Source organism: Myripristis murdjan, chromosome 5, assembly GCF_902150065.1.
Source record: "Myripristis murdjan chromosome 5, fMyrMur1.1, whole genome shotgun sequence".
In the NCBI taxonomy this organism is placed as follows: domain Eukaryota; kingdom Metazoa; phylum Chordata; class Actinopteri; order Holocentriformes; family Holocentridae; genus Myripristis; species Myripristis murdjan.
In genome coordinates this window covers 23,462,640-23,479,231 of record NC_043984.1, presented here as the reverse complement: position 1 = coordinate 23,479,231, position 16,592 = coordinate 23,462,640, and the positions used below count along the sequence as shown (strand labels likewise).

The 16,592-nt window shown below is 42.0% G+C and overlaps 1 protein-coding gene across 1 annotated transcript in view; it reads left to right on the top strand.

Annotated features, from left to right (window-relative positions):
- Window positions 1–16,484, top strand: part of LOC115359109 (tensin-2-like) — a 35,918-nt gene extending 19,434 nt beyond the window's left edge. Inside the window, exons 4-27 of the mRNA XM_030051431.1 lie at window positions 1,524–1,556; window positions 1,648–1,697; window positions 2,049–2,232; window positions 2,679–2,729; window positions 2,964–3,086; window positions 3,184–3,248; window positions 3,745–3,828; window positions 4,224–4,336; window positions 4,463–4,523; window positions 4,792–4,867; window positions 5,659–5,788; window positions 6,969–7,034; window positions 7,130–7,246; window positions 7,378–8,790; window positions 8,976–9,126; window positions 9,946–10,868; window positions 11,097–11,228; window positions 12,121–12,213; window positions 12,419–12,496; window positions 12,841–12,918; window positions 13,135–13,303; window positions 13,992–14,060; window positions 14,450–14,479; window positions 14,689–16,484. Coding sequence (XP_029907291.1) covers window positions 1,524–1,556; window positions 1,648–1,697; window positions 2,049–2,232; window positions 2,679–2,729; window positions 2,964–3,086; window positions 3,184–3,248; window positions 3,745–3,828; window positions 4,224–4,336; window positions 4,463–4,523; window positions 4,792–4,867; window positions 5,659–5,788; window positions 6,969–7,034; window positions 7,130–7,246; window positions 7,378–8,790; window positions 8,976–9,126; window positions 9,946–10,868; window positions 11,097–11,228; window positions 12,121–12,213; window positions 12,419–12,496; window positions 12,841–12,918; window positions 13,135–13,303; window positions 13,992–14,060; window positions 14,450–14,479; window positions 14,689–14,833 — 4,434 coding nt within the window. The 3' untranslated portion in view covers window positions 14,834–16,484. The remainder of the gene's footprint in view (window positions 1–1,523; window positions 1,557–1,647; window positions 1,698–2,048; window positions 2,233–2,678; window positions 2,730–2,963; window positions 3,087–3,183; window positions 3,249–3,744; window positions 3,829–4,223; window positions 4,337–4,462; window positions 4,524–4,791; window positions 4,868–5,658; window positions 5,789–6,968; window positions 7,035–7,129; window positions 7,247–7,377; window positions 8,791–8,975; window positions 9,127–9,945; window positions 10,869–11,096; window positions 11,229–12,120; window positions 12,214–12,418; window positions 12,497–12,840; window positions 12,919–13,134; window positions 13,304–13,991; window positions 14,061–14,449; window positions 14,480–14,688) is intronic.
- Window positions 16,485–16,592: the final 108 nt, after the last annotated feature.

Here is a 16,592-nt window from a genome sequence, read left to right as displayed (position 1 = left end):
TCCTTTTTCCAGAGTTTGTTTAGGTCGTAGGTTATTGTTATTGTCAGGGATCTGACTCGTGAACCTGCTGCATGACACCTGTCAGCACTGCCCACAGAGGTCAGCTCAGCGTCAATCAATCTCTGTTCAGGAAAAGTTGAAAGGTCAAAGTTGACGCAGTGACACTCGCCTGTCATAGTTTAGGTTAATAGACCGTAGCTGCCTGCTACCTTTGGTTTGACTATTTTCCTGTAGTAAATCTTCAGGTGCTATCAAAATGTTTTTCACCTTTCATCAATCTACAAGGTCTACTGTTATGCTTTTGATGAACGAATAGAATTCAGAATAGTAGAATCCATAGCACTTGGATACAGTAGCGACTGTAGCCATGATTGTTTAAATGACCTCACCTCTGAGAGTGTTTTATGACTCTGTGTACGTGTGTGTGTGTGTGTGCATGTGTGTGTGTCTGTGTGTCTGTGCTTTGGCAAGTTAGCAATGGCTCCCTGGCTGAGTACAAGGACTGCGCACCATGTGTGAAGTCTTCCTTCTATAAACTGTGTCCAGCCCTCCTCTCCTTCTTTACAAGGAACAGAAACACAATCCATCATTTTTATTGAGTAGCTCTCATTAGATTTCTCTTCTTGTTCAACTGCCTGCGCAATGCAAAAGCAACAGTTCTTCAGTGTGACCAAGAGGACTTTAAATCATGTGTATAAATAAATAAATAAATGAATAATATAAAAGTTGCCATTAGTATGAACAGATAATTTCCAGACCATGACATGAAAAATACTTGATTGCATAAAAATGAACAAAAGTCATTACTTTTTCATTTGCTTACTGTAATTTAAGTCCTTGCTTGACAAAATATTGACCATTTCATTAGAGTGACCCTCTCTATTTTTGAGATACTCAAAGGTGAACTTAAGGTTATGTCAGAAACTGGTGATATGATGTTTTGGGAAATAACAGAACATAATCTGTGTGCATGTGCGTGCATGTGTGTGTGAGCATGCATGTGGCTATGTATTGAGCCAATATACAAAATTAGTGTGTGTGTGGTTTTTTTTCCTTGTTTGTGCTTGTGTGCATGCATGTAGGTGCTTGTGTGTGTTTGCGTCTCTGTGTCTGTATATCTCAGTCTGTGTGTGTGCACGTGTGTGTGTTGTGTTTGTGGATGTGGATGCCCACATAGTCTGGCATCACGCCTCACTAGCCCATCATGTGGAACGGGTAAATCCCTGCTGACAGCTTCCTGTTCAAACCAGCTGCTGCAGATGACAGAAAGAGAGCGAGAACGAATCTTCCTCTCCTCTCCATCAGCGCTCCTCCCTCCCTACTCCTCCTTTCTCCTCCCTCCATCTTCCCGTCCCCTCATCTCTGTAGCTGGATTACGACCAAGAACTCAAAACCAAGCACATGACTTGGCACGGTCTGGTTCAGGCCCTCTGTGAGTGTGTGTGTCTGTCTGTCTGCATACGTGTGTGCATGTGGTCACTTGTGTGCTGCGTAGACTAACTCATCATCCCTCTCTCTTTCAGGTGACGACCACCTGCATCTCAGCCCCAGATACAGTGAGTTTGCAAATTTCCTTATTTCCTATGAAGAAGTTTTCTATTTTGTGATGCAGTTCATGCAAAGTCTCTCTCTCTCTCTGTCTCTCAGCACGGCCTCACTAAATCTGCGTCACAGAAAAAGAGAAACTCCTTACCAAGGTACCACAACACAAAATATAATTATATTTAACACATTAAAGAGAAGCAGAAAAGAAGTGTATGGAAGGTTTGATGGAGCAAATGATAGACGTTTGAAACAATGGAAGGGGAGGAAAAGGAGATATTTCACACCACAGGGCTCCATTTGAGCTTTTTATTGCACCAAGGTGAGGTTTGGAGCACACCTGCTCTTCATCACTGTTGTCTGATGAAAAGCAGGTGTGCTCGAAACCTCACCTTGGTGCAATAAAAAGTCCAAATAACTCCCTGCAGCGTGCAAACTTTTTGTTTTCATTATTTTATGAATGAGAGATGTTAAATCCATTCTCCTTCCGTTTTCATCCTGTGCAGAAACAAAAGTGTGGAGCGAGTGATGGAGCACGTGATGGAGCATCACTACGACTTTGACTTCACCTACATCACAGAGAGGATCATCTCTGTCTTCTTCCTGCCAGACCTGGAAGAACAGCGGTACCGCAGAAACATACAGGAAGTGGCTGCCATGCTGAAATCCAAGCACCAAGACAAGTTCTTGGTTAGTAGCAAAAACTGAAAACCTATGGTGTATAAACTGTTGGATTGTGAAATTTGTGATGTAATTTGGTGTCTTGCCATCTCATAAAAGACTGAGTGAATGTGAAACGACCTAACAGATGCAGATAATGGTCTTTATTAAAACCTTTAGTCAAGCAAAATAAAGGGGTTTTGTTCACGTATTGGTGTAGCTTTCCAAAAAAGTGCTCAGTTGTTTTCAGTCTTATTCTGTGAGTGATTATGGACTATTGAACAACAAATTGCTTCCTGCTGCCATTTCTTGTAAATTTACTGATTGCTATCACACATTTCAACAGTATTTCTATGAATGCACTGTGATTGGGCATCAGTTCCACATAGTGAAATCAATTTTGCATCAAACTCATCTTATCTTTATGTAGAAAAAAGATATATACCAGCTAATAATGGTAACTCTGCTTTTTCCAGCTCCTGAATTTATCAGAGAAGAGACACGACATCACCAGACTTAACCCAAAGGTACGAACCATATAGCACATCAGAAAAAAAAATGAAGGATCACTCATTTTGTTTCGGTTATGTAAGGCAAATTGTTTCATATGTTACAGTGAAAGAAAGAAATGGTTTATCTTTCATTTTCCGGGGTACAACAATTTAACAGCAAAACTGTATGATCTCATAGCGGGGTTTAGGCTGATGGAAAGTGTTATGTCACAGTTTGAACGGACTTACAATCTCTCCTCCTGTGTTCAGGTGCAGGACTTCGGCTGGCCAGATCTTCATGCCCCGCCCCTGGACAGGATCTGTGCTGTGTGTAAGGCCATGGAGACCTGGCTGACCTCTGACCCCCACAATGTGGTGGTCCTCCACTGCAAGGTCAGTGCGGGGGAAGGGCCTGAATGGACATCTGCGTACTCTCTATAAAATAGTGGGATGTACTATACCATAATCACTTTGATCTTTATTCTGACAGGGAAACAAAGGGAAGACAGGGGTCATTGTGGCGGCCTACATGCACTACAGCAAGATATCAGCTGGGTAATCTGCATCCTTATGAGTGTGATAACGCCACTTTTACTTTGCACTAACTAAAATAGCATCCACCTATGAATCATTTGTGCTGAATTTACACACCATGGAAAGAAAAAAATGTGAAATGGCATGTAATATACGATTCATTTAGTTATTATGTATGTGTTTTTTTTTTATTTTCCATTTTCACAGTTACACAGTTATTATTGTGGCCAAAAGTATCTCCAAAGGTAGCTTCTAGTATTCTGACTCCTCTTCCACTGTCTTCCATGCAACTTGGATGCATTTACACCTTGATTTTTTTCTTGTTAAGCTCTGTCCTAATAAAATGTCCAAGTTCCCAGTTGGGAAGGAAGTCATTCATCTGTACTTCTGGTTTTATTTGAGTGTATGTTTGGGAGGGTGTGCTGTTGGAGATCTATGGTCGAGAAAGTAGTATTTGTGCTTTTGGGGGGGGGTTACTCTACAGCATGTATGAATATGTTTATCACTGTGTTCACAGAGCGGACCAGGCTCTCACTACTCTGGCCATGAGGAAATTCTGTGAAGACAAGGTGTCTTCTTCTCTGCAGCCCTCCCAGAACAGGTGGGACACTCTGTTTTTTTCCCTTCTTTAATAAATCAATCTTATTTTTGTATTTTTTTTGTGATCAAATTTTTATTTTATTTTCCCTTTTTCAAGAAAAAGAATGACACATGTATCTTATACTTGGAGAAAACAGAAAACAAAACAAAACAAAAAAAACAAGACACAATGAATAAGTAAAGTATGAGCAGACCGGCAAAAAGAAAAAAACAACAAACAAACAAACAGCCAAATATGTGCTAATATTATTGCAATAAAGATTAATAAATTAATTAATAATAAATTAATCTTGTTTAGTACTTGTGTAATGGTGAGATCACCACCACCACCATTTCTTTTGTTATGGTCTTTCTCTTGTGGCTGCTCTTCTTATTCTCCTCACCTCTCTCCTTCAGGTACATCTACTACTTTGGCGGTCTTCTGTCAGGCTCCATCAAGATGAACAGCAGTCCTCTGTTCCTCCATCAGATCCTCATTCCCTCACTGCCCAACTTCCAGACTGAGGGAGGTTAGTCTTACCAAAACTACTGTTGGGAATCAGAAGTGTTTTACTCTACGGTAGAAGAAAAATACACCAAGGCCTTTGTCCATCTGCAGACATTTTCCCTTTTTCATCCTCTCTCTCTTTTGACAGGTTACTATCCCTTCCTGAAGATCTACCAGTCTCTCCATCTGGTCTACACCTCAGGCGTCTAGTAAGTAGGTGCTCAGTTATCCGCTTGTGTCATTGTGCTTTCTTGTTATCCACTGGGAGACTCCTGTTCTCCTCTGTGTCAGACATTGTCTATACAGGCCACTGTCTGTGTTTATGTTCAGGTTGGTCTGTGCTTACTTAAAGGTTAATGTTGTTTGTCCATGTTTTACCAAATTTAGACATGTTTGGACTTGTTTTATGTATGTTTGGAGCAGGTATGCCCATATATCTGACTTTTTATACTCTTGTGTGTATGTGTCTGTGTCCAGTGACCCCCAAAGCTCAAGGGCGAGGAAGCTGTGTGTGACTATGGAACCAGCACTGCTGCTGAAGGGGGACATAATGGTGAGAAATCCCATGTTGTGTTTGACACCAACTTGTCACCCTTTTTCAATTTAAACCATATCCATGTTCATGCATACACTGTCACCAACCATGTATCAAATGTCTCCGTCACACACCCACTCTAAACTCAGTACACATTGTCATGAATTCCTTGTTAGTTTGTGAGTTATTGTATTAATTTTTTAAAAGAAATTTAAAGCACTTTAAGGGTTATAATGATTATTATATTATGAAACTCCCTGAGCCACCAGCCCTCTTTAAGCCTTTAAATATTATTATTGCCTTATGATGTCTTGCATTTATATTTGAAAATGTAAAACTAATGATAGCACTTTAGCAGGGAAACCTAATTGACACAGCTGTAAAGCACACTTAATGTAGGGCTCACTGCATTACCAAACACAACACTGTAATAAAGCCTGTAAAAAATAAAGTTGTACCAGGCAAAATGGCTGAGGTTCATTTGAAGTGTGGACCATTTAGACTCAACTGAAAAAAAAAAAAAAAAAAAAACACAGAATAAGCACCAAATTTGATTACTGAGTCTACACGGCTCTCATCATCACCCTGACTCTGTGCTTATTCTATGTTTTTGGTGGCTGAGTCTGAAAGATCCTCATTTCACCTGACCCTCAGGAAATTTGCATCACATACCTTTAAAAACTGTATTTTTGCCACGTTACCGTCACCCAGTCTTTTGATATATCAACATTTTCAAAACGCTCTGTGCACATTAAGCATCAGTATTCCTCCTCACCTCTGCCTGCCTGTACCCGTCTCCCTCTCTGCAGGTGAAGTGTTACCACCGGCGGACACGGGGAGCAGAGAGAGAGGTGGTGTTTCGGGTCCAGTTCCACACATGCACTGTTCATGGAGCCCAGCTGTGGTTTGGCAAGACTGAACTTGACCTGGCCTGCACAGGTATAAACCGGAAAAAAAAAAAAAAAAAAAAAAAAAAAAACATCCAACAGTGTGTTTGTATCTGCCTGGAGCAAAAAATAGGAGTGATTTTCAGTTTTTGAGCAGTCCACCTGGTCCCATCAAGGCATCTTACAGAAGTATATTATGACCTGCCATATCACTGCAATATTAGACCATATTACTGTATTTCTATACTAAAATCTGGATGTATAGTTTAACAAAATGAATACAATAACGGGCCATTTTGTAATCTTTGCTGTTTGTCCCAGAAAAAGGAAATAGATCTGTTTTAAGCAGAAAACTTCTGCTCTGAATTTGCATTCCTTTCCTTGGAATTGTTTACATGGCTACATAATTCATCATTTTCAGGCCATGCACGTGTGTTTTGAAACAAATAGCAAATGACAGTGTCAGCTGACATGAAAGAGAAATGTGTGTGCATGCCTCGGTAAGCTTCAGTCTCAGGACAGTCGAACTGTGCTCTAAGTGCTTACACAATGATGCATACACATAATGTACAATGTATAAATAATACTACTCACTCTTGCAGGGAAGTATATCAGAAAGAAACGAGAGACTTGCTACATGCAAGCTATAAATAGAACACTGCCTTTGCAAATCATAGGTTTCTTTTTGATGTGCTGCTCATGTTTATCTAATTTATGAGTGTCTATTTAATGTTACGTACTGTCTACTTTAGTCATTATCCATCTCAAAGCATGGATGGAAGAGAAGTTTGTGCCTCAACCAAATGATTCTCAGTGGAATGCTACACCCAAAATCCAACATTCAAAAAGTGTGAAAAAGGTAGCACATCCCAAATTGTCAGGTGAAGGAGGACAAACTACTCATATTTTATGCCTTCATCAGAGTGTATTGAAATCTGATGAACGCTCTGTGTGCCGAAACGCTTAAGCATTTTTTCTAATGCGATGTGAGCCAATAAGCAGGTGAAATGTGAGTATTTTTCCTCTTTCACTTGAAAATTTGGGATGTTTCACCTTATCTGAAAGTATGTTTCATCCTGTTGTTGCTGCACATTGTATGTTTATTTGTATGTGTGTGAGTGTTAACATAATCACTATTTGTACTTTAGGTATTTGTATTTTTTGTGATTTACAATGTTTCTCTTTATGAGTTTACAGTGTTGTACTCATTATCTGTCTGCTGTCTACTGTAGATGACAGGTTTCCTCCCGATGCTACAGTCGAGTTCATCTTTTCTGGAGGTCCAGAGAAAATGAAAGGTGAATATCCTCCTCTGTCTGTGTTTTACTGCATCATCTCCAGGGACTGTTTTTCATTTATCAGCATCTTCAAAACGAAATGTCTGCTTGCCTAGGCCGAGAATATCGGAAGAACGACCCCTCCATCAAAGTGGACTACAACACCTCGGACCCTGTGGTGAGATGGGATTCCTATGAGAACTTCAACCTGCACCACCAGGACAGCCTGGAAAGTAAGATGCACACACACACTTTCACATACACACAGGCTCTAAAATCTAATGAGAAGATTGCTTGTTTTAGATTCTGAGGTGGGACAGTCTAACTTATTAAACACCACTCTTGTTTTTTCTTTTTCTCCCAGATATCTCTCATACAAGGGGCCCTCTGGACGGCAGCCTCTACGCCCAGGTGAGGAAGCGACGAGGTCCCGGCTCAACTGCCTCAGCAGCAACACCCAATGGGTGCCTCCCTAGCAGCCCTACAGTGAAACCCCAGGCTCCCAGCCAGCCTCAGCCTGTCTCCTTCAGCTCTAACTCCAGCCACTCCTCAGCCCTCTCTGACCCTCTGGAAGACCCCTCTCCCTCCCCGTCCCGCCCTGAAAGAGAAAACAATGACTCTCTGTTGAAGAGAGGGGAAGGAGAAGATGGAGCGAGAGACAAGGCAAGGGGGAAAGAAAGGGATAGGGAGACGGCAATTTTGGATGATGGGGACTTATCAAATCCGGGGGGCTTGAGGCGGGAGCGCTCTTGTTGTGGTCGAACAGGGGCAAGGTGTGGGGAGGGGGGATGGGAGAGAGACACATGCATCTCTAATGGTCATTGTCTTGGGCGTTGCAACAGCACGAAAAACAACCCCAAAAGTCGAACTCTGCCGGCCTTACCGTCCAAATCTGTGTCCCCTCCCCCTCGTTCACCTCATATGGAACTCTGCCATCGCCACAGCGCTCATCCATTACCAGAGTTGCCATGGGAACGCCCACCCCCACCCCTACCTTGTCTCCACAGGCCCTGCTACCCTTATTCCACCCCTGAACACACCCACCCACACAGCCACACCCTCCCAGCCTCAAGTAGACTCTGTACCGGGGAAGAGTGTCACCTCTTCCACTATTCCAGCCATGGCCCATCATCTCACCTCTCCCATCAGTCTCTGCCCTCAAGCCCCTACAGGGAAATGTTCTTCAGCCCTCCAGCATCATCCTCCGGTTGCCCCTGTCGGGACTGCACTAGCAGGCGGGAGCATCAGTCAGCTTCAGTCAGAACGTTCCACCCACTGCACCCGGAGCAATCGGAAAGCTCACATTGGGCCCGAGACACAGGAATGCAACGGACAAGAGAGGGGCCTCCGCTGTGGGAAGCTGAAAATCCCTGGGAGGTGGCAAGAGAGGCAGAGTTCTGGCAGTGCAAACCGGCCGTGCCGGCATATCGTGTCTGCCACTCCTCTTTAGAGCAGGGTCAAAACCCAGACCAGCCTGCGTTTGCTCTTGCCCCTCACCAGAGCTACCCCAGTCCTCAGGCTCTACTGGACATGCGGGATGGAGCCAGCAGTGGATACCACACCCCTCCTCCACCCCGCCACTCTTGCCCCTGCTCCCCTTACCAGTCGTCCCCAGCTGAGAGCCACGAGAGCCGGGGTTACAGTACCGGGTACCAGTCTGGATCGGCCTCTCCTCTGCCACCTACTAGCCCCAAACAGGGAGCCTCTCCTGGGAGAGGGCGGCTGCCTGAAAGCTCTTCTGGATCCAGAGACCAACAGCAGGCTGAGTGCCATACAAGTGAGTGAGGAAGGAACTGGTGGGATGGGTCCAGTGGGTTTGTATTAGACATGGAAACAGCGTGTGCTGTAAAGGAAGCAACTCAAACATATGAAACAACAGCAGGCATTTTATTGATGATTTTTTTTTTTTTAAATAATGATCTATTTGTTGTGTTTGTCATCTTTTCTTCTCACCTCTCAAAGAGGAAAGTGGCCAGGCTGGTGTGGAGGACCACATATCCCAGGGTTCAGAGGGCAAATCAGAATTTAATGTGCAGCCAAGCTCCTCTGAACTGGACTTGGATCATGACTATACTCTTATTAGTGGCAGCAGCCCCACCCACACTGAAGATAGGTGGGTACTCATCAAAACACAAAATGTGTTGTGTGCATTGCTGTGTTTGACAGGAGTGAGATAATGTTTTAAATAAGAATACAAGCTCTGATATTGATCCCCAGTCTCACATTTAAAGGAACACCAAAAATAACAAAAAAGAGGATATTTTACCTCTCACCACTAGTCTATCCATCCAGATAGTTGTGTGATATGATGAGGTTTTTAGTCTGACATGATCTTCCCTGTCCCCCCAACAGCCCGATACATTGGGGCCAGATGAGTGAAGAAGTCAAGAATTTACATGTGAAAAACAAAAGAGCAACAGCTCTTTCCAAAAACAATGACATAGATACGCAGCATAGTCCAGGCCCCCTTGGAGGTGAAGAGTTTTGTTGGGAACAATTTCCTGCTAAAGAAAACCAGCAAACATCATGTATCTATTCCCTAATTTGTATTAATTGAGCATGAATAGATCAGTCTTATCTGTGTTCTTGGGCAGGAAATAATTCCCAACAATACTCTTTACTCCCATGGATTGTGGATTATTCTGTGATTTTCACATCTAAGTTTTAGATGGTTTGAGCTCCATAAAAGAATAGCCATCCAAACCCATCCAGATTGGGCTGTCGGGAGACAGGGAAGATCACAACCGATGAGAAACCTCACCAAATCATACAGAAACTATTTGGAAGGATATTGCGCCAGGGTAAATGGGAACATATCTTTATTTTGTATTTTGGCTGTTCCTTTAACAATGCAGAAAATAACAACAACAACAAGAATTATCCAGACATATGGAGTCAACACCCCATTTATCATAATTTGTCTCTCCCTCAGTGCAACAGAGAATCTTGCTGAGAGCACTCCTCCAACTACTCACCAGGGAGCACAGGATTCAAGCCAAGGAAGCTCTGTATCCCTGGAATCCAACACAAATAGCAACAACACTATCACACAAACATCAACAGAAACTACGAAACACACCCAAAGTTCCAGCTCATCCAGAGACTCAACACAAACAGCAAGTGAGCCATCACAGAGTTTCAACTCGGCTTCCAAGAATGGAGAGGACACAGGAAGTGCAGACATCTCAACCCAGACCAATGTCATCGTCCCCAGCTCCATCCACCCGGTCACCCCGGTCCAAGTGCAGCTCAACGGCTCGGCTCTTCCTGGTGATACTCAATCAGACAACAACAGAGGCGTATCCCTGAACCCCTCCCCCAGTCTAGGCTCCACTCCATCTTCACCAAATTCTCCCATTGGCTCCCCAGAGCTGCAGTCCTGTCCTCAGCCCTCATCACTGACTGCAGACCCTGCAGGACAGAGACTGACCCCTGACAGAGACAGCCTATCTGACGCCAAACCACCTTCACCTGTCCCTGACGGATACCACACACCCACCTTCCCCTTGGCATCCTATTACTACCCGTTACTGAATGTACCCCACGTCCCATACACCGGCTACACCGCCATCACCATCCCTTCCTTTCAGCCGCCACTCCCGGAGAAAAAACGCCTGTCCTCCTCATCAGGGTCCCCGAATGGACACAACTCCCTCCTCCGGGCCTCCTCAGCACCTTCCCCCACTAGCCCACACCATGTAACTTTCTCCCTCTCTATGGGAGAGCAGCCTCCTCAGGTCAGAGGAGGGTCCATGCAGGTCGGCTGTACGCAGGAGACAGACACCAGGGTCAATGCTAAGTTTGTGCAGGACAGCTCCAAGTTCTGGTACAAACCGGGCATCTCCAGAGACCAAGGTGAGGGTGACATGCAGGATGGTAATGGGGCTCATATTATCTTTATGATCATTGTTGCATCATTAAGGAGTTCAGGTTTTCTAAAAACTCTGAGAAGTGGCAGACTGAAGAATGATGATTTAAACACTAAAATCACACAACTGTTTGACAGGTAACCAGCATCAGTGTTGCTTCGGTCCTTTTATACTACAGTATTCATTCTCTATTGTGTCTCCTCCTGTTCTGTAGCAATAGCAGTGCTGAAGGATAAGGAACCAGGAGCTTTCCTCATCAGAGACAGTAACTCCTTCCAGGGGGCGTATGGCTTAGCCCTGAAGGTGGCAACCCCGCCCCCTAATGCCAACATCACTGGCCCAAAAGGTATTACTAGACATTTTATTGTGAATATCATGACACTGTATATTACTCCTTGGCCTGGTTACCGATGGTTGGTGTTTTATTCTGTTTTTGTTTTTTGTTGTTTTGTTTTTTTTGACGCCGACTAAATCACTTCATATTCAGATTTGAATCACTTCAAATTAAATCTTATGAAATATGTTTAAATGTTTGCCAAAGTTCTGGACTTTATGGTTAGTTTTACATCATCTCTCATCCAATACAAACCTCAAATTACTTTTGATTACCTGGTAAGGCAAATGCTTGCTGATGGTTGGAGAAAAAAACGATAGCAACACATCATTACACTTTGTTCTTACATTGTTGTTCAAAGTAAAAGCACAATGTCAGAGAAAAGGACCCAGGTCTAGCTTCATTTTAGCTTTAGAGGTCAATTATTTGTGATGTACTTTTAGAATTTAAGCAGTTTTAATAGTCTCTAATAAATTATTGGTAATTACTATTAATAATAATGAAAATAATATATTGGATGTGATAGTTTGAACCAAAGTGTTACTTTAATATATTGTTAATATATTAATATATTGTGATTCAATACCCAGCCCTAGCTATTTATTTACTCACGCTTCCACTTCTTGGTCTTTTGTGAAAGAAAGTTTAAAAGTAATTGGTAGATTTTATCACTCTTTCGTGTATTTGTGAAGCATTCTGTCCATGCATGAAATGAAAAACAAAATTAGGGAATTACTTATCAAAGTATGAAGTGATGTTCTCTTAGGACTATATTAATCACTCTTTGGTACCATTGTTGAAGCAGCCAGTATCGAAAATGGCAGAGTGACAGAAAGAGTTCATTTATAGTTTTCCTTTCCCCTCCTCCCTCCATCCTCCTCACCCTGCCTCTCCTCTCTCCCAGGGGATCCTCTGGAACAGCTGGTGAGACACTTCCTCATAGAGACAGGGCCACGGGGAGTGAAGATCAAGGGCTGTCAGAACGAGTCGTACTTTGGTCAGTTATGTAGCAGACACAACAGCGGCGTGTTTCATATATTTATTTCTGTGCAAGACACTGATAGGCAATTCTTCTCAAGCAGATCTTCACTTGTCAGCCAGTTGTTTCTTAAATTCACTTCATCCTTCGTCTCCTTTCCTCTCTCTTGCCAGCTCACATCATTATTTTTCATGCCCTTTGTTTTCTTCTCACTTTCTTTCAGGGAGTTTATCTGCTTTGGTGTACCAACATTCAATCACTCCCATCTCGTTACCATGTGCCCTTCGCATCCCAGAAAAAGGTAATATCAGTATCAGTATCATTTTAATATAATAGTAATATTCTTTGAGAACAATAACACACTTGATAGCAGAAAATGGAAATTAATTTTCAAATGATACATTATTACCTCCTTCATAAATAAAATTTCAACAACTAAATATAATAATTTTACACACAAGATCCTCTATTAAAAAAAAAAAAAAGTTTGATCATTATTCCAAGAAACTGCACATGTACTGCATATATACATAATACATGTATAACTGTCTTTATATTGATGTAGAAGTGTGTTAATTGCTCTGTTTGGTGTGTAGTCACAGGATAGTAAACCCAGTTATATAACTGTAAAGCATCACGTTTCAGATCTGGTTGGAGAGCTTCAGGAGATCCAGAGTGCCACCAACACCAGCACAGCTGCTGACCTCCTAAAGCAAGGAGCAGGTAGCACTGCCCTTTTCTTTGCTGCTTTCTTCCTGTTTTTCTGTTTATCAGCTGTTGTTTACAGTAAACCCTGGAATCATCCATAGTATCACACAAACTGCAGTTCTTACTTTTGGCCAGTAGAGACTGCTCAATCCACACACATAGCAAAGACCAGCAATTACAAATAATGCTCATGTTAATCTGTACTTTCTCAACTCTGTGTGTGCGATCCAGCCTGCAATGTACTGTACCTGAACTCTGTGGAAACCGAATCGCTGACAGGACCCCAGGCAATCTCCAAGGCAACCAAATGCACCATGGCTCTGAACCCACGTCCCACGGCAACAGTGGTGCACTTCAAAGTGTCCGCTCAAGGCATCACTCTGACTGACAGCAAAAGAAGGTACATCTCAGGGAACAGGGGGATCCAATCCTATTGACTTGTCAGCAACAATGTCACATTTTTCAACAGTCAAACAGTGAGGGGTATTAAGTTTACCTTGTAACTGTAGTGTAAGACACTGTGAAACACACCCAGCTGCATATTAAAAAACTGGCATTGGTTGCTAAGGTGACAACTGGTAACTAGGCAGGTAGTTAATAATCTTCCTCAGCCTCTCCTGTTTGACTTTCTGATGCACAGTATGGACACCACTTTGATTTAAAAAAAAAAAAAAAAAAAAATCAGACGCATGACTTGTGTTGGCATGACAGCCAGTGGAGCCATAATCAGGGTTTGCACAGGTGCTGGAAATCCTTGAAAATGCTTGAATTTTAATGTGGTATTTTTCAAGATTTGAAAAGTGCTTAATATAGTGCTAAATATAGTTGTGTTTTCCTTTTAATTTTTCAAACTTCTGTAGAGTGCTCCTACTAAACATAGTCATGGTTGCTTATGGCACAATAACATCTGATTTCATGTGATGAAGAAGTGAAATAGTCATTTTGAGTAGCTGTAAGTGGTTGTAAGGTCTTGGAAAAGCTTGAAAATGCACCTTGAAAATGCTTGAAAAGTGTGTGAATTTGATTTAGGAAAAGGTGTAGATACCCTGCATAATACTAATGAGAGTGCATTGTTAATGTCTCCCCAGGCTGTTTTTCAGGAGACACTATCCCATCAACAGTGTAACATTCAGCAGCATTGACCCCCAAGACCAGAGGTGGGTTCCTGCAGCTATGTATGAAAACTGAGCATCAACTCTAGGACATTATGTGATGCTGTTGATGAAAACGATTTGTCGGCTGTGATGTGGCTGAATGTGTAAATACTGTCCTTAGTCATAATGATGGGAGCTTCCTCTGTGTCGCTGTGGCTGCTACACAAAAGGTCTTTATGTGGACTTATATTGACCTTGATTTGTTTCAATATAAGTTGTCCTTGTATGTGGCTTGTTTGCTTTTTCACTGTAAGGGGTGATGAAGGAATGACTAGTGTCAGTGCCCAGTGCTAGAAAACAAATTCTCCTCGTCTTTGCTATCCATGTTTTTTCTAAGCCTTGTCTCTGTGTCTCTATTTGTCCCTCTGTCTCCATTTTTACCTGTGCCTCAGGTGGACTAATTCTGATAACACGTCAAGCAAGTAAGTGTTTGTGTCTCTGTGTCTTTTTCTTTGCAAGTGATATTCAGTGTTGCTCGGTGCAGCGATGCTACCAGTGCATGGCAAACAATCACCACTGGTTTTATTTTGAGACAGAATTTGATTTCTGTCACAGTCTGTTTGACTAATTGTTCTCTCATATGTTGTTGCTCTGCACTCTTTTGACATCTCAATGCCCTTCTCTGCCACAGGATGTTTGGATTTGTGGCGAGGCGGACGGGCAGTGCAACGGAGAACGTGTGTCACCTGTTTGCAGAAATGGACCCCGAGCAGCCAGCTGTGGCCATCGTCAACTTTATCAACAAAGTCATGTTGGGGCCACAGCTACGCAGATGAAGACAGAGAAAAGTTTCAGGACTAAGGACTGTTGGGGACTGAGGGAGATATTCACAATTTTGGAGAGTTTTTGTTAATGAAGTGTGAATGTGTGTGTGTGTGTGTGTGTGTGTGCGTGCGCGCGAGTGTGTTGGCAACTGTATGTGCTAACATTTGTGCATATGGCATTAATTGTGTTCAGTTGCATGACTGTTTTTTATGAGAGTTCAGTGCCAACTGGTTGCTCACAGCTCTGTGGGACAGTGTTGTTTGTATGTCAGTTTTCAGTTCAAGAAGAGAAATGGTTTGAAGACAGCAACATAGAGTGATAAAAAGCGTTAAGTGTTGCCAAATGAGATTCAAGCAGACTTTTTTCATTTGTGCTCATATACTCATTTTATTTTGTATGTTTTATTATCATGTTCCAAACTGATATGCGGTGTGACACACCTTTGAAACCACAACTGACAATCCAGTTTGCACAATCTGTCGTTTGTGTTAAATTTTCTCTACAGAATTATATTTCAACATATGAACCTGCAGAGGAATGGTGAAGAAGGTCTTTACTAATGTGTTTGAATGAAATAGTGAAGTTTTAAGGTGGGATGTGGCATTATTGTATTATCAGGCCTGATGCACTGAATACCAAAGAGGGAAAGGGAAGTGCTGTAATCAAAGGAAGTTGTGCTTGAGTTTATCTGATGAGAAAGTGTCTGACTTGGTTTAAACTGTTTGTCCATTTTTGGTCATTTGCAAGAAGAGCTCTCTGCATATTTATTCACCAATGATGCACTGACAGATTTGTCTCCGTATTACAACTCAGCATTTTGTTTCCATATACCACTGAAAATGTCTTTTTGTTTAAGTGGTTTTATCACATACAGAAATAGGGATACAGCTATGACAGGCCAACATAGAGGACATCTTTTACAACAGAGAACATACTTACAGACAGGCTTATATTTTCACATTTTATATTTTGGAGCTATTAAGTTACCCAAAGCAAATCAAAGGAAAAAGTAGCCTTAAAACTGAATTCATAGGCCTAAAGGTTATGGACAGAACGTGAACATAAGGAAATGACTTGTGCAATAGTTGAAAGCCACTCCATCAACAATGACATCAACTTCATTAAATCCTAGGATGTTCTTGCCCGGGGAAAATCTTATAAACCATGGGCCACATCGGCAGCATGATACTACCAAGGAAAATCATCCTCCATCAGTTTCAGTGTCCACAACATCCCTACTCTCACTGTGAATGTGAACAGAGCCAGTCCAACAGTAAATGTCTCTCTATATCACAGACCAGTCTTGCAGCTCTTGGTAGTTTTTTTTCCCCTCCACGCATCTATATTTAACCAAGATCCTCAGCAAAACTTAGGAAAATTCTGTTTTAGGGTGGATATCCGCTTTAAGCCAAAAAAAACCATACCATGTAAACATATTATGAAAGCTTGATTTTTTTTTTTTTTTTTTTTTTTTTAAATCAATGTGTGTTGTTTGGTATGTGTGTTTTATATAAACTAAGTATTTAGATGGCTTCAATACCATTCTTATTTTTCATAATGGAGTTTTATGTAAAAGAAATAATATATTTTATTCCTCTTCAGTGGGTGAAAAGAAAGGCATATTTCATATCTGACACAAGAGATTAACTTAATAAAAATAAAATGCTACTCAAAATAACGTGTGTGCTTCATCAATGACAGCTTTCATGCGAGACATTTCTTCTACAAAGGGTCATCCCAGCACCAAGCCGTGTTTTCGGGTTAAGTTTA